At 52.7% G+C, this 24,608-nt stretch overlaps 1 protein-coding gene across 4 annotated transcripts in view; it reads left to right on the forward strand.

Annotated features, from left to right (window-relative positions):
- Positions 1 to 24,608, forward strand: part of SMG6 (SMG6 nonsense mediated mRNA decay factor) — a 111,110-nt gene that overhangs the window by 44,536 nt on the left and 41,966 nt on the right. For 3 of the 4 annotated variants that reach the window (XM_048518879.1, XM_048518880.1, XM_048518882.1), the window contains exons 11-13: positions 10,086 to 10,202; positions 12,599 to 12,758; positions 23,737 to 23,938. In XM_048518879.1, coding sequence (XP_048374836.1) covers positions 10,086 to 10,202; positions 12,599 to 12,758; positions 23,737 to 23,938 — 479 coding nt within the window. The remainder of the gene's footprint in view (positions 1 to 10,085; positions 10,203 to 12,598; positions 12,759 to 23,736; positions 23,939 to 24,608) is intronic. The other variant, XM_048518881.1, reaches the window with a different exon arrangement.

Below are 24,608 nucleotides of genomic sequence, written 5' to 3' on the forward strand. Positions count from 1 at the left end.
GGCTTCTGAGATTTCAGCAGGCGTGGCCTACATGAAAGCAATTTTTAAATGGAAATAAATTTGTACACTCTAGTGCACAGGTGTCAAACTCGCGGCCCTCCAGATGTTATGACTACAGTTCCCATCATCCCCTGCCAGTATGATGCTGGCAGGGGGTGATGGGAACTGTAGTCCATAACATCTGGAGGGCCGCGAGTTTGACACCTATGCTCTAATGGTTAGAGTGTCAAGTTAGGAGCTGGGAGACCCGGGATCAAATCTCCACTCAGCCGTGGAACTCATTGGGTTATCATAGATCAGTTGCTCACTCTCAGCCTCTCCTACCTCTTGGGATTGTTGTGGGGATAGAGAAGGAAGAGAGAGCAGCGTATGCTCCCTGAACGAAGGACGGAATAAACATGCACTAGGTAAAAAGATCTGGGGGGAGCTGAGCTTAAGGTCTGAGGTGCCATTTCCTGGTCCCATCAAATTGTGGCCTTTAATCTGCGTTCCGGAAGCAGTTCAAATCAAGGCTAGCAGGTAAAAGAAGAAGAGTTGGATTTATATCCCCCCTTTCTCTCCTGTAAGGAGACTCAAAGGGGTTTACAATCTCCTTTCCCTTCCCCCCTCACAACAAACACCCTGTGAGGTGGGTGGGGCTGAGAGAGCTCAGAAGAAGAGGGGACTAGCCCAAGGTCACCCAGCTGGCGTGTGTGGGAGTCCACAGGCTAATCTGAATTCCCCAGATAAGCCTCCACAGCTCAGGAGGCAGAGCGGGGAATCAAACCCAGTTCCTCCAGATTAGAGTACACCTGCTCTTAACCACTACCCCACTGCTGCTCCAGGTTGTGCATTCTTAATTCCAAATTTACTCCTCTGGAACAGCAGCTGCCTCTTGGTTCCACAACCACAGTCGCCGTCAGGAGAGTTGACTTGTGTTATCCAGCGCTGTGCATCCATTACAGGTTGTACATGTGTGGGGAGATGCAAGCTTATGGCTGCTTTCCAGGGCAAGCAGAGCAATAGGGCAGAGGTGTCCCAAGGGGCATCTCCTGTTCCATCAGCTGGCCCATGGGTGGACATGCCACTGAAGCCTTGGGAAGTTATCCTTAGTAGGCAGAGCAGAGTAAGTGAATGAAGGAGGGAGATTCATTTCTGAGTGATGGGGCCAGATTTGGATCAGGACCATAGTGTAGAAGAAGAAGAGGTTTCAGCCATTCCCTCTGTTCTGTTTTCCTGATCCAAAATGGGCCATCTGACCTTTGGATTTTCAGGAAGTAGAATCCTTTCCTCCAAACCATGTGCTGCGGTTTGCCCCCCCCCCAAATAGAACCGTAGCATAACATAACCATGATCTTCTCTTGACAAGGCCAGGAGAGCACGCTGCCTGTCTCCCCTGGTTTCTTTCACTGGAGACCTTGGGGGGCTAATGGGGCTGCCAACCAGAATCCTGAGAGGGGGCGGAGGAGCAAGCACGAGAAGAAAGTGCCTGCTTAGCAGATTTATGGCTTTGAGGCTCTCTGAGTCCCAGGTCAGCGTGGGACCAAATGGGATCTATCCCTCCTGCCTGTCTCAGCAAGTGCTGATGTGCAGTCCGACAGCTCTGCTCGACGGCTGTACGCTCTGGTCTGTCTGAGAGTTTCCTGCCGATCGCTTGAATTGGGTGTGTAGGCTGGAGAAAACCCCGTCGCTTCACAGAACTCTGGAAAACCTGCTGGCAGCCCTCGTCGAACGGTTGGATTGTCTTTCTGTCCCACCGCATGTGGAAATGGCTTCTCAGCATGTTTGGGCTTTAGGGGCCTTTTCAGGAAACTTTGGAGAATAACACATTCTAAAAATGGCAGCCTTTTTCCACCGATACTTCCGGGAAGAGGGCTGGTTAATTTTAGCCCCCGTGCCCTTTTCCCGTTCCAGCAGATAACGCCCTGCAGGCCCCAGGCCCGCTCCATCCCTTTGAGGGCAGCGTCCTGGAGGGAAGTCATCGGAGGGGCGCAGCCCCCGAGGCTGCCCTTAGAATCACCCCCACTTCCCCTGACCAGCTTCATCTGCGCTCTGCTGGGGGGGGGGGGGGCGGTCTGCCTGGGCCAGTGATTGAGGAAGAACAACCTTGTGCGGCTCAGCTTCCTGTGCAAGTCTCGGGCAGGCCTGCAGCATCGGCTGGGAATATGTCATTAATTTTTATACTTTCCCCTGTAAACCGTCGACCCTTTTTATGATGTCAGGAGGGATTCCTTAATTTTGCAGCTGCTTCCTGGTTACGTCAGAGGAGAGCCTCTTGTCCTAGAGCTGGGAGTTGTGCTCCCCGGGTGGGGGGTGAGGGTGGGAGAAACAAATGAAGTGTTGAGTATCTAATAGCTTCCATGGGGAGTGCTGCTCCGTTCGTGCCCCCCCCCCACTTCCCAGTGTGTCTCACCTTGTCCTCCTTCCCCCTCCCCAAGCGGAACCGCATGTGCTTTGAGAAGCGTGGCGGGGGCTCCTGACAGTTGCGCCTCCTCCTCCACAGGGTCCGCAGGCGCTGATCCTGACCGAGCGTCAGCGGTGAAGTGTCTGTCCTGGGGCCGCAAGAACCCAGAGCTCCCACCCCCGGCCGGCAACAGGATTCAGCAGAACCCAGATGGAAGGAGTGGTGTGTTTGGCTTTGGGCTTTTTCTGGGCACTGCCAACCCCTTCATGATCCATGCGGTCATGTCGCCAGCCCGGAAGGTTGCATTGCAACCTTGACTTGAGGAATCGGAGCACCTTCCTTATGAGGAGAGGCTGCAGCATTTGGGACTCTTTAGTTTGGAGAGGAGACATCTGAGGGGGGATATGATTGAAGTCTGTAAAATTATGCACGGGTAGAAAATGTCGACAGAGAGAATTTTTTCTCTTTCCCACCATCCTAGAACCAGGGGGCATACATTTTTTTATTAGGACTAATAAAAAGAAACATTTGTTCACGCAACGGTTGACTGGTGTTTGAAATATGCTGCCGCAGGAGGTGGGGATGGCCACTCACCTGGATAGCTTGGACAGATTTATGGAGGAGAAGTCGATCTGTGGCTACCAATCTTGATCCTCCTTGATCTGAGATTGCAAATGCCTTAGCAGACCAGGTACTCGGGAGCAGCAGCAGCAGCAGAAGGCCCTTGCTTTCACCTCCTGCATGTGAGCTCCCAAAGGCATCTGGTGGGCCACTGCGAGTAGCAGGGTGCTGGGCTAGATGGACTCCGGTCAGATCCAGCAGGCTCGTTCTTATGTTTTTATGACTTGAAGATTGTGGCATAATAATTTATATTCAGTTTGAATGGAGAACTGTCCGAAGAAGCCTTGCAGAAGTTTCCTCTGCGACCCAGCAGAATCACTAAAATAAAACCTTTTCCAGGTCCCTGTTCAGACCACAGAGGGAGTCTGAAGATGCCCGTTTTTTAAACTTTGTGAGCTCCGTAAAGGAAGGCCTTCCGTTCCTTCTTTGCGGGGCCTGGCTTGTTTCTCCAGGTAGGGAGTTTCACAGGCCACTGGTTCTGTTTTGCAGATGGGAGGAAACAGTCCTTTTTTCTTATTCTGATCTCAGCGGGAAGAGGTCAGTTTGCTCATGGGGAAGCACTGAGGCGTTAGTGGTAGGATCTGGCAACTCCTGCCTCTGCTAGGCTGCTAAGAGGATTCCCCTCCCTCCCGCCAGAGCGAATGTTCAGACCGGGAGAGGATTTGAGTTAACAACCTGAAGACAGCATCCAGTTCCTTTGCTCTTGGTCCCAGCTCTCCTGCCTCATATTGCTGCCCCTACCAGGAAATCTTACACACTCACACCCCTTGGTCCATCATATTGGCCTTCTGGCAATTGGGGAATGGGAGAGTCTGATAGATTTCATTGTTGGGTGCATGCAGAGGCGTATCGGGGGGGGTGGCACCTAGGGCCACACCTGCTCTGGGTGTCCTCCTTCACACACACACCTCCACGTCCCCATCTCCCCCATGCCCCACTTACCTTAACCGGGCAGCCTGGTGGGGCCGGGGAAGAAGCAAGCGGTGGGTGTGCGGCAGCCTGGCAGGTCAGGGCTGAGAGGCACCCGGCGGGCCCGCAACCCAACCCCGCCAGGCTTTTCCTTCAGCGGAGGAGGAGCAGCCTGGTGGGACCATGCAGTCAGTCAGTGTGGGGGAAGGAGGAGGGGTGCGGGGTGATTTTTCACCCCCCAGGTGACTAAATGGCCAGTGCCCAGGGATGTGTGACCCCACTTGTCCCCATGGCCGGTACACCCCTGCGTGCATGTCCTGTGAATCAGTCAGTACTGGGACCGCAGTGGAACAGCCCCAGCCAAGCCCGTCTCTCCTTCCTCCCACCCAATTTGGGGGCTTGTATTCCTATCTGGTGTGCATACTGTCCTGCTGATGCATCTCCCTGGTGCTCTGACAGCATCAGCCTCCCCTTGAAGCTCTCCCCTCTTGCCCACTTCCTGCAGCAACTCAGCCATCTGGGGTGGGGGTTTGCAGTGCCAGCAACGTCTGGCTGGGAGTGACTCACAAGACAAACATGCCCCAGTGTCTGAGCAGTGATAAGGGCAGCAGCGGCCGGCTGAATGCCTCCAGGTGGTGTCAGCTTGTTTCCTCCTGCCTTGTTGGGCTAGCTGGCCAGCTGGTGGAACGGGGGTGTCTAGCTCAGCTGCTGTCGGGTCGTTGTCCAGCCAGAGCAAGGACGGCTCCCTGCATTGCTTCACTTTGGCCTGGTTGGCCAGGAAGGCATCTTTTCACTCTGCTGCTTTTCTCCTTGGAGCAGATCTTTGATGCTTTTTTGAAGGCGGGGCGGGGGAGGGGGATTTTACGTTGCAGCTGACCCGATGGGGTTTCAGGGCAACAGACTTTCAGAGGTGGTTTGTCAACGCCTGGCTCTGCATGGCATCCCTGGTCTTCCTCGGTGGACTCCCACCCAAGCGCTAACCAGGGCTGACCCTGCTTAGCTTCCAAGATCTGACAAGTTCAGGCTCTCCAGGTCAGCACCTCTGCTGCCTCCCACTCCCTGATTCTCAGCCCTCAGGCCGAGCCTCCGCCTGTAACGTCAAAATAATTTAGTGCACAGGCTTAGGTTACGATTGTGCACGCCTTTGAGTTTCACAGGGTTTCTCTGCTTGGCGAAATGTTCTGGGGAACTCAAAACGTTGCATGCCAGCCTCAGAAATCCAAGGAAACAGGTGAAAATGAGTACCCAGGTGACTCTTCTCCGGTCACCCGCTTGCAGAAGGGCCTTCATGAGGAGCTGTGGGTAAGAGTGGGGTGGGGGTGTCTCTGAATCAGTCCAGCAGCTCAGCTTTTGGTTTGAGGACCGCTGGACTTCTCTCCATAACCCAGTCCTGTTTTTTCTTTGCAGTCCATTCAGACTTGTGAGACGAAGCTCCGACATTGACATCTTGGTTTACGTTTTTCGTGAATATTATGTTCTCCTGAGAGCCAGCATGGTGTAGTGGTCAAGAGCAGGTGGATTCTAATCTGGAGAATCGGGTTGATTCCCCATTCCTCCACCTGAGTGGCAGAGGCTCATCTGGTGAACCAGATGTGTTTCTGCACTCCTACATTCCTGCTGGGTGTCTTGGGCTAGTCACGGTTCTTCAGAACTCTCTCAGCCTCATCTGTCTCGCAAGGTGTCTGTTGTGGGGAGAGGAAGGGAAAGGAGCTTGTAAGCCACCTTGAGTCTCCTTGCAGGAGGGAAAGGTGGGGTATAAATCCACACTCTTCTTTGCTTCTGCTGCCCCAGTAGACAGCCCTCCCTGCCCCTGCGTCCTCCGCCTCTCAATTGTAGCCTCATCCCCTTGCTTCGTGCAACCTGGCCGCGTTGCCCTCTAGGATGGTCTGGTGATGGTGTCCAGCATACTCTGGTGGGGAGGGTTGTGTTTATCACTTTTCCTGGAGATTATCTGTTTAAGCACTCCTTGACAGTTACAATAACAACGGCCGGGCTCTCCGTTTCCCAGCAAAAGGACACTCGGCGGCCGCTGAAAGATGTATCGCGCTAATTAGAAACGCATAACATCCGGCCACATGGCAGCCTTCTCCCGGCCGCTCCGTTTCCTGAGCCCCGACAACTTTGACGACAGTTGGTTTATGTTTTCCATGAATATTATGTTCTCCTGGAAACCAAAAATGTCTCCCGCTACGTAAGAGAAGCCAGGTAGATTTATGGAGGCCGGAACAGGGCCTGGCACCGGGACAGCAGGCAGGTCCAAATGTGGGACCGTCCAGAGGGCAGGGAGCGAGGAGCCTTCCTCTGGGTCCTGCTGGGGCGCAGTTGGCCCTTTTTTCTGGCATTCCTCCCTGGGCTCAGTACGGGCGATGGAAGCGGATCTTGTCAGCTGCCCCCCCTTCCCCCCCCAGCTCAATCAAACCTTGGCTTACACCTGGGAGAGGACTGCTGGCCCTCCGCAGTGCAAATTTCCACTGTCTCAGATCTTCAGATGGGATTTTGCGCATGGGGGGAGGGGGCGATGGCGATGTTCCATTCATCTCTAGCCATTAATCTTTAGGTTTCTTTCCTGGGAGAGGAGAAGAGGAGGAGGAGTTTGGATTTATATCCCACCTTTCTCTCCTGTAAGCAGACTCAAGGTGGCTGACAAGCTCCTTTCCCTTCCTCTCCCCACGACAGACCCCTTGTGAGGCAGGTGGGGCTGAGAGAGTTCCGAAGAACTGTGACAAGCCCGAGGTCACCCAGCAGGAATGTAGGAAATACATCTGGTTCACCAGATAAGCCTCTGCCACTTAGGTGGAGGAGCGGGGAATCAAACCCAGTTCTCCAGATTAGAATCCACCTGCTCTTAACCACTACACCACGCTGGCTCTCACAGTAGGAGAGCCCCCTACTGTGCTGTCCTCCTGCTTCTTACCTTCCAAGGGCCCAATAGGTTCTTATCTTCGCTGCATAGACATCAGATTGACTTATACCACGTTTAACACGCTTAAAGAGAAGCGGAGTGGCATCTCTTCCTGGTAGTCTTTGGTACATCTTGAAGCCTGCTTTGCACTTATTATTATTTTTATTATTATTATGTATTAAACTAATAGGCCGCCTCATCCCTGAAGGGCTCATAAGGGTACCAGGGCGCTAAAGTTTCATCCCTTCCCCCCACCCCCAACGCCTGCTGTTTGTATAATGAGCATCCAAAGTTCCAGAGTTCTGGGAAACTCAAAAGATGATCTGCTGTTTTGTGAAACTTTTGGTTGATCTTAATAAAGGAGATATTGCCTGACTTTTTAAAAGAACATCCATGTGGTCCAGAAAGTGCCGGAGAGCCCCATTTGGACGGGTAGCCATTTTCCAGGTGCAGGAAATGTGAACATTGATTTTAAAGACAAAATGGGTTTCTCAAAAAAAAAATGCTTCGTGCAACTCTGGAAAAAAAAAAAGTGTTTAAAATTGCCACTGACTCTTTCAAGTCTGCTGTTGTGTAGTGAAGGCTGCAAAAATGTTGCTCTGGAGTTTTGGGTGGTTTTTTTTAAAAGAATCGTACCACTTTCTTAAAGAGAGGGGAAAAAACACATTTCTAGTCCTCGTGGCTGCAAAAATAGCCTTGAAAGTTTTAACGTCACAAGTTGCCACAAGACGGTTTGGGGTGAGCGGCGACTTAAAAATCTATTGGGTTGTTTTATTGGTTTTGTAAATAATATTTATACTAAATGTTTTAATTGTGCTTTTTTGATTGTACGCCACCCTGAGCCCTTTCGGGAATGGGCGGCCTAAAAGTCCAAAAGTAAAAAATAAATAAAAACAGTAAAATAAATAGCACTCTGAGTTCAAAGTAGAAATCGATAGGAAATCTACCTGCATGGACTGTTGTGGAAGGGGGAATTGTATTCTTCCTCTGATGCCTTCGTCCACCCTGCTTCCATTTTTACCCCCCACTCCCCATTGCCACTTGTTTTCACACACATTCTCACACACCTTTCCATCCTTCTCACGGGGCCAGCGGCCACCTTCATGGGGCCAGTATTTGGTGCCAGTTTGGCTTGCAGCCCCAAATGCTGTTGAAACTGTATTTTCCCCAGGGTTCAGTCTGAGGATACAGGCATTGCTGTTAACATTCGGGGTGTCTTTACTCCCCCTCCCCTTTTAACAAATTGTGTTCTTCTATAAGAAGAAGAGTTTGGATTTATATCCCACCTTTATCTCCTGTAAGGAGACCCAAGGTGGCTGACAAGCTCCTTTCCCTTCCTCTCCCCACAACCAACACCTTGTGAGGTAGGTGGGGCTGAGAGAGTTCCAAAGAACTGTGACTAGCCCAAGGTCACCCAGCAGGAATGTAGGAGTGCGAAAACACATCTGGGTCACCAGATAAGCCTCCGCCACTCAAATGGAGGAGTGGGGAATCAAACCCGGTTTTCCAGATTAGAATCCATCTGCTCTTAACCACGACACCACGCTGGCTCTCCCGCTGGGAGTTCCTCCAGGTTTGTAATGTCCTGATGCCAGCTTTGGGAGGGGACAAGCATGGCATGTCCCAATTTTGTCAGATCTCGGAAGCTAAGCAGGGTCTGTATTGGGAAAGGAGACTCTGTCGAGGAAGGCCACGGCAAACCACCTCTGTTTCTCATTTGCCTTGAAAACCCCTTGCTGGGGTCACCTTAAGTCGGCTGTGACTTGGCGGCACTTTACTCGCATGTGGAGGAGCGGGGAAACCAAACCAGTTCACCAGATTAGAGTTCGCTGCTCAAGTTGTGGAATAGGGAATCAAGCCCGGTTCTCCAGATTAGAGCCCGCCACTCTTAACCACTACACCACCTTGCCAAGCTCCTCCGCTACGTTGGAGTCAGAGTGGATTCAAGCGCTCCCCAGCTGGAGACGTAAACCAGGCCCCGCATAGCTGAGGCCGTAGCACTCACTTCCCAACTGGAATTCCAGTTTCTTTGCTTGTTCTCAGAAACACACACAGGAGGAAGTGGTAGCAAGAGTCACTTGGAGCACTTCCTGGAGAGCCCTCCTGTCTCCTTGTCTAGTAGCAGCATCCTTCTACTTGTGTGTGGCAGGAGAGAGCATTCTTTCCTACCGGTGGGAGGGAACTGAATTCAGTCTTACGATCTGCCTTTTGTTTGGCATCTTCTCCTTGCCCCTCTGATACCTTTTCACGGGTCCAATGCAAGAGTTCAGGCTTGAGAACTTTCATCAACCAAGGCATCGCTGAGTTGAGTTAAGAGAGTTGGCGCGGTGCAGTGGTTCGTGTTCACCTAGCATCGAAGTGACTCAGGTTCGAATCCACGAACAGGCGCTAGGTGACTTTTAGGTCAGTCACTCACTCTCTGGGCCTTACCTGTCTCACAGGATGGTGGTTTTGAGGATAACAAGGAGGAAGTGAGAACAGTGTTATTTTCCATGCCCCTTTCGATTCCTGTTTGGGAGAAATTAAAATTAAGTTTAAAAGCGATTCTTCATTGCCGTTCTCTTATGACACGAGTTGTGAATATTTCTGTCTGGACTAGGCTGCAGTCTGCCTCTCCAACATTCTTTGCATGGCCGCTTTGAGTTAACCTGCCAGAAAATGGACCTCTGCTGCAGTGATGGCGAACCTTTTCGAGACCGAGTGCCCAAATTGCAACCCAAAACCCACTTATTTATCGCAAAGTGCCAACACGGCAATTTAACCGGAATACTGAGGTTTTAGTTTTTAAAAAAAGAGATTGGCTCCGAGGCACGCGTTACTCAGGAGTAAGCTTGGTGGTAGTTGGTGGCTTTGCTTTGAAGCAATCGTGCAACATTTTGAACAGGTGAATCACAATCCTAGGAGGGTTTACTCAGAAGGAAGCCCCATTGCCAGCAACCGAGCTTACTCCCAGGTAAAGGAGCGCGCTTTAGTTCTTCGCATGAAAATCAGTGGGGTTTAACAGCACTTAACAGGGTTACCTACACTGCATCCCCAAAACTAGGTCTTAGGTTTAATACTAATAATCGAGGCCCAAGCGGCCCCAGAGCCAGCCCTAGATGGGCGCGGGCATTTCCCCATAATGGCCGAACTCTGTTTGCGCATGCCCACAGAGAGGGCTCTGAGTGCCACCTCTGGCACCCGTGCCATAGGTTCGCCACCACTGCTCTACTGGATTGGCTTCTGCTCTTCCTTGCTGAACACTCAACTATTCCTTGCTTTCACCCACAGAGTGCCTCGCTGAAGACTGCCGCTCCGTGATCCAGGAGCAAGCCACCACTTTTGGACTCTCCATGTTTGCTATGCTAGTCAACCGCTGCACGGTCTTGCTACAAGAAGTCTCCCTCGGTAAGCAGGGCAAGGGTGGATTCACGCTTGAAAGGAGAGGCTGGGCCAGGTGGCTCCGCTCTGCTCTGCTCCCGTTTCCCCGAATATAAGACATCCCCTAAAAATAAGACGTAGTAGAGGTTTTGCTGAAGTGCGAAATATAAGGCATCCCCCGAAAGTAAGACGTAGCAAAGTTTTTGTTTGGAAGCATGCCCGACAAACAGAACACAGAAAAATAAGACATCCTCTGAAAATAAGACATAGCGCACCTTTGGGAGCAAAAATTAATATAAGACACTGTCTTATTTTCGGGGAAACACGGTATTCAGTTGCCAGTTTGCTTGCCTGAGCTTGGGAACGTCAGTTCAGCTCTGCTAGGACACATCAATAGGGCATCCTGTTTCCCTCAGTGGCCAAACAGCTGTCAAAGATTCCTCCTCCTGGCAGTGTTGTGTCCTGGCAGCTGGCATTCAAAGGTAGACTGCATCTGAACACGGTAGCCCCATTTAGTCAACTTGACTAATGGTCACTGTTGGGACGTCCCCTCCTCCGTGCATGTGTCCAATTCCATTTGTAAAGCCCTGTATCTTAGTAGCCATCACTACAGCAGTGAATATTGGCACCTATTCATCAGATTCTAAATGTCTGTTGGTGGGGGAATGAATGACACTTGCATTCAGGCAAGAAGACCCCACACACGAAACACCTCAGCTCTTCAGCCTGAGAACGTATAAATGAGCCTCTCTAGGCTCTAGGTGCTTTTAATCCCCAAATGTATTAAAGGGATTGTTTCAATGGAAGTCTGCCCAAGCTCTGCTGCTGTGTATATTCTGGCCTCCTGCAACCACACCCCACCCATTCAAGTGTGGGATTTGGTACTGGATTAGGAGTTCAGGTTGAGTTTTTGGAAACTTTCAAAGTACTTTCTGGTTGTTACGATAATAAAGTTCCCCGGTGAAATCACAGAAGCTGGGGCGGGATGGCAGGATTTCTGTTGGTTGGCGCGTGAGTTTTTTTGTGCCAGTTAGAATTACGATTTGCTCATCGCCATGAATTTCACTCAGAAGAAGCAAAGACATTCCAGTTTTGTCGAAGGCTTTCACGGCCGGATTCAACTGGTTGTTGTGCGTTCTCCGTGTTGTGCGGCCGTGGTCTGGTAGATCTGGTTCCTAACGTTTCGCCTGCATCTGTGGCTGGCATCTTCAGAGGGGTATCACAGAGAGAAGTCTGTTAAGCACTGTGTCCAGTGGTATACTGGAATTCAGTGGTATACTGGCATACTGTGTGGTACTGGAATTCAGGAGTCTTGGGAACGCTGGTGCTTTTCAAATGTAAGATACATTTGCACACCCCTAGTTACTTGTAGACTTCTTGAAACCTGAAAACAGACTTTGTTATGTGCATTGAAATTGGAGGCATGCTTCCCTCTGAGCACTCAAGAAGACATCCCCCCCTAGAGCTCAGGGGTGGCACAGAGTTTTCTGGGCTTCCCCATGGCCTGTCAGAGTTGTAGTGCTGGCCATATCAGGGAGCCTTTTTGCTTGGAGGGGATGTGGCTCATTCCAGTTGCTTTGCATGCAGAACAGTGGCGGAGCTACAAGGGGACCGGGGGTGCATCGTGCACCAGGCGCATGCCTGGGGTGGAAAATTCCCCCTTCCCTCGTGACCCCCCCACCCCCCACGGCGCACACACACACCATTCTCCTTCCCTTAGTTCTTTTCCTTTTCCTAGAACTTTTTTAGGCTGAAAAAAAGGCCTGTTCACAGTACAGGCTGAAAAACGGCCTGAGGAACTTCAGTTCCCAGGAGACCTTGCAGCTCACAAGGTCTCCTGGGAAGTAAAATTCCCATCAGGCCGTTTTTAAACCTGAACTGTGAATAGGCCTTTTTTTCAGCCTGAAAAAGTTCTAGGAAAAGGAAAGGAACTAAGGTAAGTGTGGGAAGGGGAGCGCCACGGGGGTGGGGGAGCGGAAAATACAGACTGCGCACCAGGTGCAGTTTGGCCCAGCTATGCCTCTGATGCAGAAGGTCGCAGGTTCGATCCCTGGCATCTCCACTTAAAAAGCATTGGGCAGTAGGCATTATGAAAGACCTCTGCCTGAGATTCTGGGGAGCAGCTGCCAGCCAGAGTAGACAATACTCACCTTGATGGATCAGTGGTCTGATTCAGCTTCCTGTGTCTTCGTGCCTGAAGAGCCAATACATCCAACATGCTGACTGTGTTCTTCAAGCCTTTCTCAGCCTTCTTGGGGATTGCTGTTCTTGGTTTTGCCCAGCGGGGTTTCAGTTTGCCTCAGACCATCAAGGTGAAGACTGGGAAGGGAGGAGGAGGCGACAGAGGAGATTCTGCAGATGGCTGCGAGGGGTTTTGGCTGAGACTTGATCCTTGATGAGGCCTCCCCTTTTTCTCTTGGCAGCAGGGCACCAGGACAACTCCACCGAGGCGGACATCAAGGTCTCCTCCTTGCCGCCGGACGTCAAGGAACTTCTTCCCAGCATCAAGATCTGGTCGGATTGGATGCTCGGCCACTCAGACACCTGGAATCCCCCGCCCAGCGCTCTGGAGCTGCCCAGACAGTATGTCAGTCCTTCCGGGCCCCGTACCTTCCTCCCTCCTTCCCGCCTTACCCACCCTTTTGTCCTCCTCCAAAAAGGCAAGAGTTGTCTGGCTGCCCCATTGCGGCAGCTTGAGTTTCTTACCTGCATTTGCTTAGCTGCCCTGACCTGACAGGCACAAGCTAGGGCCATGCTGGCAGGGGCTGATGGGAGAGCCACAGGTTGCAGACCCCTGAGCTAGGCCAATCTCATCAGATCTCAGAATCTAAGCAGGGTCAACCCTGGTGAGTAGTTGAGTTGGAGACCACCAAGGAAGTCCAGGGTCCCTATGCAGAGGAAGGCAATAGCAAATTACCTCTGATTTGCCCTTGCCTGGACAATTCTACAAGGTCACTATAAGTCACTGGTAACTTGATGGCATTTTCCTGTCCAATTGTGTATTTACCTGTCCAATTTGTCCCCACCCCCGCCTTCTTCAAGGAGCTCCTGAAGGCTTTCACTCCTCCCAATACACAGAACATCCTTATTAGGTTGGTTGGTTTATTTAAAATGTTTCTATCCCACACTGTCTATTAGAAAATAGCCAAGGTGGCTTGCAACACAGTCTATAAAATCCATTGTGATAAAGAGATCAGGTAAAACACTGCAGGAACAGATGAAGCAACTGTCAATAATTCAGTCTCCTAATGAAATGCATCAGCAGAGGGGAAAAATAGCATCTTGCATTCTGAAGAGCAAAAAATAAAAACTACCAATAAGCTCTGGGCTGTGGAGTTAAACAGGGGCAGGCCAAGGGTGAAGAATGAGACTGTCCCCTAAAGCTTAAAGCATAGCAAGCAAGCCACTACAGGCAGACTGTCCCAGATGTGGGCACGCCAGAGCATGTGTGTAAGGAGCAGCAGTGGCATAGTGGTTAAGAGCAGGTGCATTCTAATCTGGAGGAACTTGTGAACTCAGACACATGCCAGCTGGGTGTCCTTGGGCTAGTCACAGTTGTTCAGAACTCTCTCAGCCCCATCCATCTCACAGGGTGTTTGTTGTGGGGTGAGGGGAAGGAAAGGAGATTGTAAGCCCCTTTAAGTTTCCTACAAGAGAGAAAGGGGGGATAAAAATCCAAACTACTCCACCTCCTCCTCCTCCTCCTCCTCCTCCTCCTCCTCTTCTTCCTCTTCCTCTTCCTCTTCCTCTTCCTCTTCCTCTTCCTCTTCCTCTTCCTCTTCCTCTTCCTCTTCCTCTTCCTCTTCCTCTTCCTCTTCCTCTTCCTCTTCCTCTTCCTCTTCCTCTTCCTCTTCCTCTTCTTCTTCTTCTTCTTCTTCTTCTTCTTCTTCTTCTTCTTCTTCTTCTTCTTCTTCTTCTTCTTCTTCTTCTTCTTCTTCTTCTTCTTCTTCTTCTTCTTCTTCTTCTTCTTCAGCTCCCAGCTTTGAATCCAGGTCTCCCCAGTCAAGGTCTAGCCGCGGAACCCCACACTGGTTCTTGTCCTCCTTCATATATTTGAAGCTCTTGTGTCCTGTAATCAGGTGCTCCAGGGTTAAGGGTATCTTTGGTGCTCCCAGCAAAGGAAGCATCATGATCTTGCTCTGCCCCTCCCCACCCTTTCCCCCAAACCTGTGGCAGCCAGGCACCGGTGTCTCAGGACGTCTCAAAGGGTAAACAGCTCTGGCCAAATACTATTTACAACTATTCAGATATTTACATCTTTTTGGAACAAACCCCCACCCCCAAAACCTCTCCCACAAGGCACTGTCTGAGCATGCCCTTTTGCCCCTTTTTCATAAGCCTTCCCATCCTCCTCCAGGTCCAGAGCTTGCATTCTCTCCTCTTCCCCCCCCCTTCCCCCCAGGCAGGGCTTAGGTTGACAGAGAAGGCACATCAGGAATAATCTAGCAACGAGATTTCAGCTAAAAATGGGCTCCCGCTCCGCATGGAGCTGGCAGGATATCCGTCCATCCCCAGCCGTCTTCCCCATTTTATTGCCACCACTTCTTGCTGCTTTTTCATTTTGGCTGAGGAAATGGAAATCTCACACAGGAAGTGCCGGGCCCCATTTTGGGGAGAGGGAGCGTGTCTGTTTTGTGTTGCTGGCTGCTTCAGGTGGGTGGGGAGTGTGGCCTGCTCCTGTGAACCGTTGCCCATCTTTGGGCAGGCGCTCCAACCTGGGCCGCCCTGCACATGGTGGTCGGTTGGCCGACTTCTGTCACCCTTCTTAAGCGCGGGAGGGGAGCAAGTCGCATGAGGAAGTCTCCTCCGTCCCATTATCCAGACAGGGACCCGAGAGCGAGGACTCACACAAACCCTGGCAGAGGCAGGACTCGCACCCAGGCCTCTCTGTTTTCAGGCCAACCGGTTTTCCCCTTCCTTCCAGAAGTGGGCATTTTGTCCGTTTCCCCCTCTCCCCACCATCTGCTGTCCTTGAGCTCTTTTCCTTCCCCCCCCCCCCCCATTGGTTCTTGGGCAACAGACTTCTGTATTTGGGGAGGGGGAGGTCTCCCAGGCTCCCCGGGACCCTAGCAGGCCTCCTGCCCACTCCAGGTCTTGCATGCAGGTGTGATGAACTCAGGCCAAGTAGGGAGCAGCGCAGATAAGTGGGAGGGGCGAGTGAGAGCAGGGCCAGCTTTGAGCTCTTGGACCTGTGTTCTGAGCCTGGGCCCAGCACTGGAATGTGGGGCGCACCACCGGAGCCGATGCCTGAGAGCCGCCACTGCGCTCTTTTCTCCCACCTCTGATAGTCGCTGGCTGAACTGCCCGGGCGCGACTTCTGGCATCTCTTGTTTTCGGGATTAACCCCTGCGTGCTTCTAACGTGTCTTCCCCTTCCGTGACAGCTCAGGTTTGAACCCCTCCTGCCTCCCCTGCAGTCTGTCGAGGGAACCTGGGGTGGAGAGGGGGGGCACTAGCCTCCTTGCGGAGGGGCCTCCCCCAGCCACTACAGTGGCCTGCCAGCCCCGGCGCTCCTTGTTTTCGCCATCCCTGGCGGCCGTTTCCCAGGAGCCCTCAGTGCTGAGACCGGCTCGGCTCAGCCCAGCCCAGCTCTGGCAGTTGGCTTATTGCTTTCAGCTGGTACTTGAACCCGGGTCTCGGTCTTTGGAGCCATTCCCAGGTTTAATCCCCAGAGCTTTCTCTGCAGCTGTATGACACTCCGCTGACCCTGAATGAGGATAGGAAAATAGAAGCCGTGCCAAGCCAGAGTCTCTTTTTCATTTGGAGTCTGGCGGCCTGCCCATGACCAGGGTTACATAATGGGAAACATAGCTGGGACTCTGGAGAGCCCTCCGCGCCTCACCAGGCTGCCCAGACCTTCGCGTTGTGATGCTATATATCTTCCTAATTGGCGCTGGAGTGCGTTTATCTCCCGCCTGGATTGGAGTCCTCCTGGTGGAAACGGGCTGCATTCCGCTCCGCTCTCCTGTTGGATGCGGGCGGGAAGGGGGGGGCGGGAGAGGATGTGGCATTGCTGGAGCAGCAGGCATGGGAAGCAGGCATTTCCTCGGGCCTAGGAAGGAAGCCTGCGCTCGGGGGCAAGTCGACTCGCCAAGTGTGAGGGGCTGTGACCTTTCCAAGAGACTTGATGGTATATTTGGGAGGGGGGGGGAATAAAGGCTGTGCATATCCTATGTAGCCACGTGACTTCATCAGGTGAAAAACAGAATATTTCAGGATCTCTGTTTTTCGGCCCCAACAACTTCCCCCTTACGGGCGCACCGTGTAATGTTTTACGGTTCGGCAGTCCTGCCTGCAAGGTTTAGAAAGCAGCACCGGGTGCCAAATTCAACACCGTAAGAATGTAAGCCCCCCCCCTTTTCTTCAGTTTCTTAGTTTAAGACAGAGGTGTCCAACTCTGGCGCTTCAGATGTTCGTGGACTACAATTCCCATCAGCCCCTGCCACGCCAGCAGGGGCTGATGGGAATTGTAGTCCATGAACATCTGAAGCACCAGAGTTGGACACCCCTGGTTTAAGACTTTGGGAATAGTGTCGGAAGTGGGTAGGGTGAAACATGGTTGGAGTCTTAGAACCAACCCTGGGCAGGGTCAGCCTGGAATGTCTTCTCCTGCTCCTTTGCACGGGCGGCCCCCTACGGTTCCCCTCTTCCTGCCCTCCAGCTCCCTGTTCTTCATGCACGTGCTAGAGAAATCCCAGGCTCCCTGGGAACCTGTGTCCAGGAAAGAGGCCAAGGGCGTTAAATTGGCAGGCTGATTCCTCGTCCTTGGGGGCAGGCTTGGTAGGGGAGGCGTATTTTCTGCCACATTCCAGCGAGGAGAGGGCTTTTAAGTGTAGGCAGGTTGGGTAGCAAGTTCAAGACTCTCTGAAAATGGGAGGGGGGGTCTTCAGGACAGCGTGTGAAGACAGACTTGCTCCGGGGTAGGCGATGGTGGTGGTGGGGAGGGAGGCTGAACTGCCTTTCCCCCTCCCATGCCCGAGAGCAGCAGAGAGGCCCAAGTGGTTTGCCATCTGGAGCGCAGCGCTGGGCTCTTTCCACCGCAGTCTTTCCGGGTTTGTTCTGCAGCTGTGAGGCTGGTGTGTGAGTGTTTAAACAGGCTGGTATTGCACAGGAAACGGCCACCTCCGTGGGGCCCCCGCAGGTCTGAAACATGGGGTCATTGTGTTCGGCACTAATCGCAGCCTGCATGAGAAGGCCCCAGGCAGGCCCAGGTCTGGTGCGATGGGAGTCCCAGGAGCCAGCAAACCTGGCCGGGTCCGCTGCTGTTTCCCTTGTAGGTGAGTTTCAGCAGAACCCGCTCACACGCCAGCTGTGCCCGTGACGGAGCGTGCGAGTTCTCCAGGTCAGCCTGGCTAGTCTGGAGCAGCCTTGATCCAGCGACCTTCCCACAGTCCCACTGGCCAGCCCAGGTGTTTAAGGAGAGGAGGTGGTTGTGCCCGGGGGGGGGGGGGGGGCTTTGCTGGGGCAGTGGCGAAAGCCCTGCTTCAAAGGCAAGGGCATCCAGTTTCCCTTTGGTCATAGCAGAGGCATATTTAGGAAAAATGGAACCCGGGGCAAAACCCTGAGTTTTCCGCCCCCTCCATTTTCCCTAGATTTCCCCCATCCACCCCGCCATGCAAGCCTTGCCCCCCCGCTCCCCTTGTGGGCCCTGGGGGGGAGCCCTCCCACTCGTGCAAGTGGGTTGCCAGCCCCCTGGGGGCGCCTGGAGAGCTCCCTCCCGGGAAGGCCCAACAGACCTACCCCAGCCCCAGATGCGAGTCTCTGGGCCTGCCTGCACTCCTTCCACCGCCACTCCAGCCTTGGGCCCGACTCCCTGCACCGCGCCACCCACGAGGTCCACACAGACTTCCAGTGCCACCTGCCCTTCAGCTACTTGCAAACCAGCTGCAGGCAGCAGGTATGTGTCTGGTCACCAGTGACCTCTTAGACTGGTGCCACTGGCAGTGCTCTGTAGGGGGCCCACTGGTCGGCACATCTCCAAAGAGGAGCCAGCCCACAATTGGCACTGGCAGGGCTGACTGTGGGCATTCCCTGGCACATCCCTCCCTGCATTTCATCTTGACCAGGGTTCTTGCGAGGCCTGGCTGTGTACAGCCAATTTGCGCTGCGTTGCTCTGTGACTTGTTACCAAGGGTGCTTTTTGCCTTTTGTCCCCAAGCTACAAGAGAAAGGTGAACTTGGATTCATAAAGCAAAGCAAGATCGTACGTTTGCACTCGATGCCCAGAGTGTAAACTGCCTTTCTTTGGAAGCTGCCCCCTCCCTCCAGTGGCAAAGGGCGTGAGTGACGGCTTGCCCCCATCCATAGGAGGAGGTTCTGTGCGGGAAGAGGAGCGTTCCCTGTTCCTCTCCCCGGCTCCTTCCTGGACAGCACTGGTCCGGCCTCAGGCAGCTGCCAGGGGGGTGAGAACGGAGCCTCCTCAACCTTGCTGGGCCCCTTGGGCAGCGTGCCTGCGAGCTGCCCTATCGCATCCGGCGCTTGTCCATAGCCTGGCCCCAAGGACGAACTACGGGCCACGGGGCAAGGGGATGGTTCCTCTTATTATTGGCCTCTGGAGCGGATCGGGGTCATGGAAAGTTCAGTTCCTTTAACCCTCACGGTTCTGTTTCTTTTCAAGCCGGTGGCACAGGCAGCGTGTTTCCCATTACATCACAAGGGCCTTCGGACATTGGGGCCTTCCCTCCCCGCAAAAAAGAAAGAAAGAAACAGCGGGGCTGTTTGGTTTTTTTCCACCTTTAAACGTTTCTGACAGCCAGACCTGGCTCGGGCAAGCGGGACAGCTCTCGCCTTTGGCTCCGGGCGAGCTTGCCGAGAGAGACCCCCGGTCCCTCCTTCCCTCCGGCGTGCCGGTCCAGGGCCAGGGCACGGGCCTGCTGGTGCTGCTGCGCTGGGCTTTGATTAATGGCAGCTCATTCCACCCGGCTCCCAGGACACTCTTGAAAACAAGATGTTTCATTTCAGCCCGCGATGGCCTCCCTCCGCCCCCAGGTTGGTTCCAGCAAATAAACGAGTGCAGATTGTCCACCTGGAGCAATTTGTAAGGGGGGGGGGGCTTTTTGGAGGTTCCATGCCAAGAACCGTCCCCTCCCTGGCCTTGGAGCATATCCTGGGGAAGCTTGTTCAGAGTGGGGGAGGTTGGCACAGGGGTGGTTCCATTTCCTGCTTCCAGTTCCCTTTTCTCTTGCCCTTCCAAGAGGTCGTATGTCTTGCCTCATCCACCTCTCTTTCCCTGTTTTAGGAGAGAAGAAGAGTTTGGATTTATCCCCCCCTTTCTCTACTGTAAGGAGACTCAAAGGGGCTTACAATAGGAATTCCTTCCCCCCCCCCCCACACACACACACACAACAAACCCCCTGTGAGGTGGGTGGTGCTGAGAGAGCTCCAAAGAACTGTGACTAGCCAGGGGTCTGCAACCTGTGGCTCTCCAGATGTTCATAGACTATAGTTCCCATCAGCCCCTGCCAGCATGGCCAAGTGGCAGGGCTGAATGGGAATTGTGGTCCATGGACATCTGGAGAGCCACAGGTTGCAGAACCCTGGACTAGCCCAAAGTCACCCACCTAGCATGTGTCAGAGTGCACAAGCTAATCTCGTTCACCAGATAAGCCTCCACAGCTCAAGCAGCAGAGTAGAGAATCAAACCCAGTTCTCCAGATTAGAGTGCACCTGCTGTTGACCACTACACCACGCTGGCTTTTAAGAGAACATTTTTTTAAAAAAAAAGGTTTAGGGCTGAGAGAGCTCCAAAGAACTGTGACTAGCCAGGGGTCTGCAACCTGTGGCTCTCCAGATGTTCATAGACTATAGTTCCCATCAGCCCCTGCCAGCATGGCCAAGTGGCAGGGCTGATGGGAATTGTGGTCCATGGACATCTGGAGAGCCACAGGTTGCAGATCCCTGGACTCGCCCAAAGTCACCCACCTAGCATGTGTCAGAGTGCACAAGCTAAATCTTTCGTTTACCTCAGATAAAACCCCTCCACAGCAAAAGCAAGCCAGAGTAAGAAGAATCAAGAGCCCGAGTTCTCCCAGATTCCAGAAGTGCACCTGCTGTTGACCACTACACCACGCTGGCTTTTAAAAGAACATTTTTTTAAAAAAAAGGTTTAGGACTTGAGACTCAACCTTTCCCCCTTGGCTCCGACCTCATTGGCCTGCATCTCCGACATCTGCTGGCCCCGCCCCTTGCCCACTTCTCTTTGCTTGACATCACTGTGATGCTGGGATGCTCCAGTTCCTTTGTTTCACTTCTGCCTCGGTGCCCCCATGGGTGCTGTCCGGGGCCATCAGCTGCTCAAGAAGGGTCCCCAGGCTGGCCCCTTTGGGCTCTTCCTTCCAACCCCCACTTGTCTTATAAAGAATTCAGCTCCTGCAACAAGAAAACCAGAATGACGTGATTGAACCTGTGCATAATTTCACATTTTTGCGTAATTCTCCGTTCCCCCCCCCCCCCGCTTTTTTTTCTTTTGCCTTTTTGCACGGGGCTGTGCAGAGTGTGGATCGACTCTTCCACCCACCGCTGGAGATAGTTTCCAGCCACCTCTTTGGCTTCTGAGGGTTTTGTCAGCCATTACACCCACAGCACAGGCTGAGAAAGTTGCAGCTTCTGAAGCTCGCTCGGGGCCCACAAGGTGTTGTAACACCACACACGTGCACGTACTGCTAAGTGAAGCTGTAGCCAAAAATGAAGCCATTGCACCCTCCATTGGCTGGCATCCGTTTGGGACTTCCAGCACCTCATGATTGGCTTGGACTGGTGGCAGGGAAGATCTGAAAAGTGTGCCGCTCGCTCGGTTCACCATCTTGCAACATCTCTCTCTGAGGCCCCTTCCACATATGCAGAATAATGCACTTTCAATCCACTCTCACAATTGTTTGCAAGTGGATTTTGCTATACTGCACAGTAAAATCCAAGAAGAAAAAGAGTTGGATTTATATCCCCCCTTTCTCTCCTGTAGGAGACTCAAAAGGCCTTACAAACTCCTTACCCTTCCCCCCTCACAACAAACACCTTGTGAGGTAGGTGGGGTTGAGAGAGCTCCGCAGAACTGTGACCAGCCCAAGGTCACCCAGCTGGCGTGTGTTGGAGTGCAGAAGCTAATCTGAATTCCCCAGATAAGCCTCCACAGCTCAAGTGGCAGAGCGGGGAATCAAACCCGGTTTCCCCAGATTAGAGTACACCTGCTCTTGACCACTATGCTACAGCTGCAAAGTGCATTGAAAGTGGATTATTCTGCATGTGCAGAAGGGGCTTCTGTTTCAGACATCCCTACCCCCAAGATTCCACTTCCCCCTGCAAGTATGGCTCGATCCAGGGCACTGCATTTGCTCCCATCCCTCCCTCTCTTGATTTCCTCATTGTCCCAAGTGGAGGCTGATGAGATTCGGTGATGATGGTTATTCTGCCAGGAGTCTCTGTCGTGGGGAGTTACCCGTTATTTGTAGTTGGAAGCACGGATGTGTCACGTGCTGTCAAATCTCTCCCGGCTTATGCATTCAGCTTCAAATTAGCGGCCTCTGAAATATCCTATCGCTGATACTCTCGTTCAGGTCTTGCAACCTGAAATGCGTAAATGCTAGCTGTATGTGCACATGCGTCACTTCTGCATTTTCGGCGTAAAAGAAGAGGGAGAAGAAAGGATTCCCCGATTTCCCTGAGTAGCAGCAACAATTTGACTTTTGGTTGTACAATTTTCTTACAGTGGTATTCCCTCTGCCTCCCCCCTCTCCCCAATTTGCTCTGGCAATCTCAAGATACATAATTATGCAGTGTATTCAATGTCTAGGGTTGCAGTTGACTCTCATCCCCCCCCCCCCACACACACACGCACACACACACACTAAAGAATACAGAGAGACTGTCAGTGGGTAAAGAAGTCTGATGCCAAAACCTTCCTCCTGTTGCAGGGACGGGTCAATGCTAACATTAGCATGGGGTTGAGCACAAATGGCTGGGGTTGTGTGTTTTTTTTAATACTCAACACTGAGAACTAGAGTCTTGTTTCGATAGGATTTGGTTGACTGTTCCTGAGCCAAATGCAGTAGAAGAGTTGGGATTTTTACCGCACTTCACTCAACCGTACAGAAACTCAAAGCAGCTGACAAACTCCTTCCCTTCCTCTCCCCATAACAGACACCTTGTGCGGTTTGGTGGAGCTGAGAGAGTTCTGAGAGAACCGTGGCTTCATGTGGAGAAGCAAGGGAAAAAGCCCAGTCCACCAGATAAAGAGTCGGCCGCTCATGTGGAGGAGTGGGGAATCAAATCTGGCAGTCCAGATTTGCCCCTCTTAACCGCTACACCAGTGTTTCCCAACATTTCCGACGTTGCGGTACCCTTGACCTCACTCTTCATATCTCAGGGTACCCTTGAGGTTCATTTGAATTTTTTGGCATTTTTTAGGGTTTTTTCCTTTTTTGGCCTGTAGGTGGGGGGAGTGGCAAGCAGGGGGAGAGGAGGGAAAGCAGCACTGACAGCCGCGTTGTTTGTTTGCCTAAATTTGGCATGGATTTGGAGGGATTTAAAGGGAGAGCTCCCTTTAAATCTACCCCCCCCCCCAATCCACACTGAATTTAGGCAAATAAAACAATGCTGTTTTTCAGTGTTGCTTAAAGGAGGTCTATGAGGTTTCCAAACGTCCCCCCCCCTTCAAAATCCATTTGATTCCGGTGGGGCAGGGCAGGCGGTAGCATTGTCAGTGTACCCCTGAGACGTGCTCATGGCACCCCAGGGTACCATGGAACCCTGGTTGGGAATCACTGCGCTACACTGTGCTGGCTCTCTAAGACTAATACGTGTGTGCGTGTCAAGTGCCGTCAAATCACAGCTGACTTATGCCAACCCCAGCAAGGGGCTTTCAAAGTGAGAAGCAAGAGTTGGTTTTGTCATTGCATTCCACTGCAGAACCTTCCTCATTGGTCTTCCTCCCAATTGCGGACCCTGCTTAACTTCTGAGATCTGATGAGATCAGACTACACCACGCTGCCTTCCTTCCTCAAGAGCCGGCGTGGTGTAGTGGTTAAGAGCAGGTGCACTCTAATCTGGAAAACCGGGTTTGAGTCCCCGCTCTGCCACTTGAGTTGTGGAGGCTTATCTGGTGAACTAGATTTGCTTGTGCACTCCAACACTTGCCAGCTTGGGCTAGTCACAGTTCCTCGGAGCTCTCAACCCCACCTGTCTCACAGGGTGTTTGTTGAGGGGGGAAAGGATAGGAGTTTGTAAGCCCCTAAGGAGAGAAAGGGGGAATATAAATCCAACTCTTCTTCCTCTTCTTCTTCCTCTTCTTCCTCTTCTTCTTCTTCTTACCTTCTTCTTCCTCCTCTTCTTCTTCTTCTTACCTTCTTCTCCTCCTCCTCCTCCTCCTCCTCCTCCTCCTTCTTCTTCTTCTTGGAAGACAAACGTCAAGGTCCCGAAATATATTCTAAGGGACACTGACAGCTCTCGTTGTGGGTGAAATTGACACTCTGCTCCCCAGCCAGCAGGAGGCATCCCTTGGCCGAGGGCATTTGGGCTGTCTGTGTCGGGTCTGGGTTCTGATGTTCCCTCTCTTTCCTCACCCACCTCAGCGTCACGGTGGACGTGTGGGCAACGCTGGCGGGCTTCTGCAACATCCTGACGACCGTGAACCAGTCGGAAGTGCCCCTCTACAAGGACCCGGATGAGGACCTGGCTCTGCTCAGCCTGGAGGAGGATCAGCTGCTCTCGGGTTTCGTCCCGCTGCTGGTTGCCCCTCAAGATCCCTGCTACGTGGAGAAATCCTCGAAAAAGGTCAGGGCCGGGGCAGTGCTCTCCTCCTCCTCCTCCTCCCCGTGGTGTCTCTCTTCCTCCTCTTCTCCCCCCACCCCAGCCTGCTTTTCTTCTTGGGAAGCATTTTTTTGCAAACGGAACATGATTAAGTCATTGAGAGAGGGTGTTAAGGGAAAATATCGACCTTTTAGCCGCTGACATCCAGCTCTGTCATGAAAACCCTCTTGACTTCCTTTGCTCTGAGTGTGTGTGTGTGTGAGAGAGAGAGAGAGAGAGAGAGAGAGTGCAAAAGTGTGTGTGTATGTGTGTGTTTGCTTGCTTGCTGGCATGCTGTATATACGGTCATTTCCTCCCTTGTTTAAAGAGTGCAGCTTGCCTTGGCAGCGCTCCCCCTCTGCTCCAAATGGCTTGCATCATGCTCCGAGCAGCCTCCTCGCTCTTCCCTCCTCCCCCACCCCCACCCCGGCCGGCCACAGGACCCTGCGTGAGGAGGAAGCAGGCAGGACTGTCTGTCTTCCTCCGAAGAGCTGACAGGGAAGCAGCGGGCGCTGGGACAGGGAACTGGAGAGTAACCCCGGCCAACCGGTGCCCTTGCCACCCACGAGGGCCCGCGGATTTCCCCCCTCCTTCCTTGCAGCCTTGGGGCTCTTCCCATCCCTTCCCCAATGCCCTCGGAAGCTGCCAGAACTGT

The sequence above is a fragment of the Sphaerodactylus townsendi genome, linkage group LG16, assembly GCF_021028975.2.
Source record: "Sphaerodactylus townsendi isolate TG3544 linkage group LG16, MPM_Stown_v2.3, whole genome shotgun sequence".
Classification (NCBI taxonomy): Eukaryota; Metazoa; Chordata; class Lepidosauria; order Squamata; family Sphaerodactylidae; genus Sphaerodactylus; species Sphaerodactylus townsendi.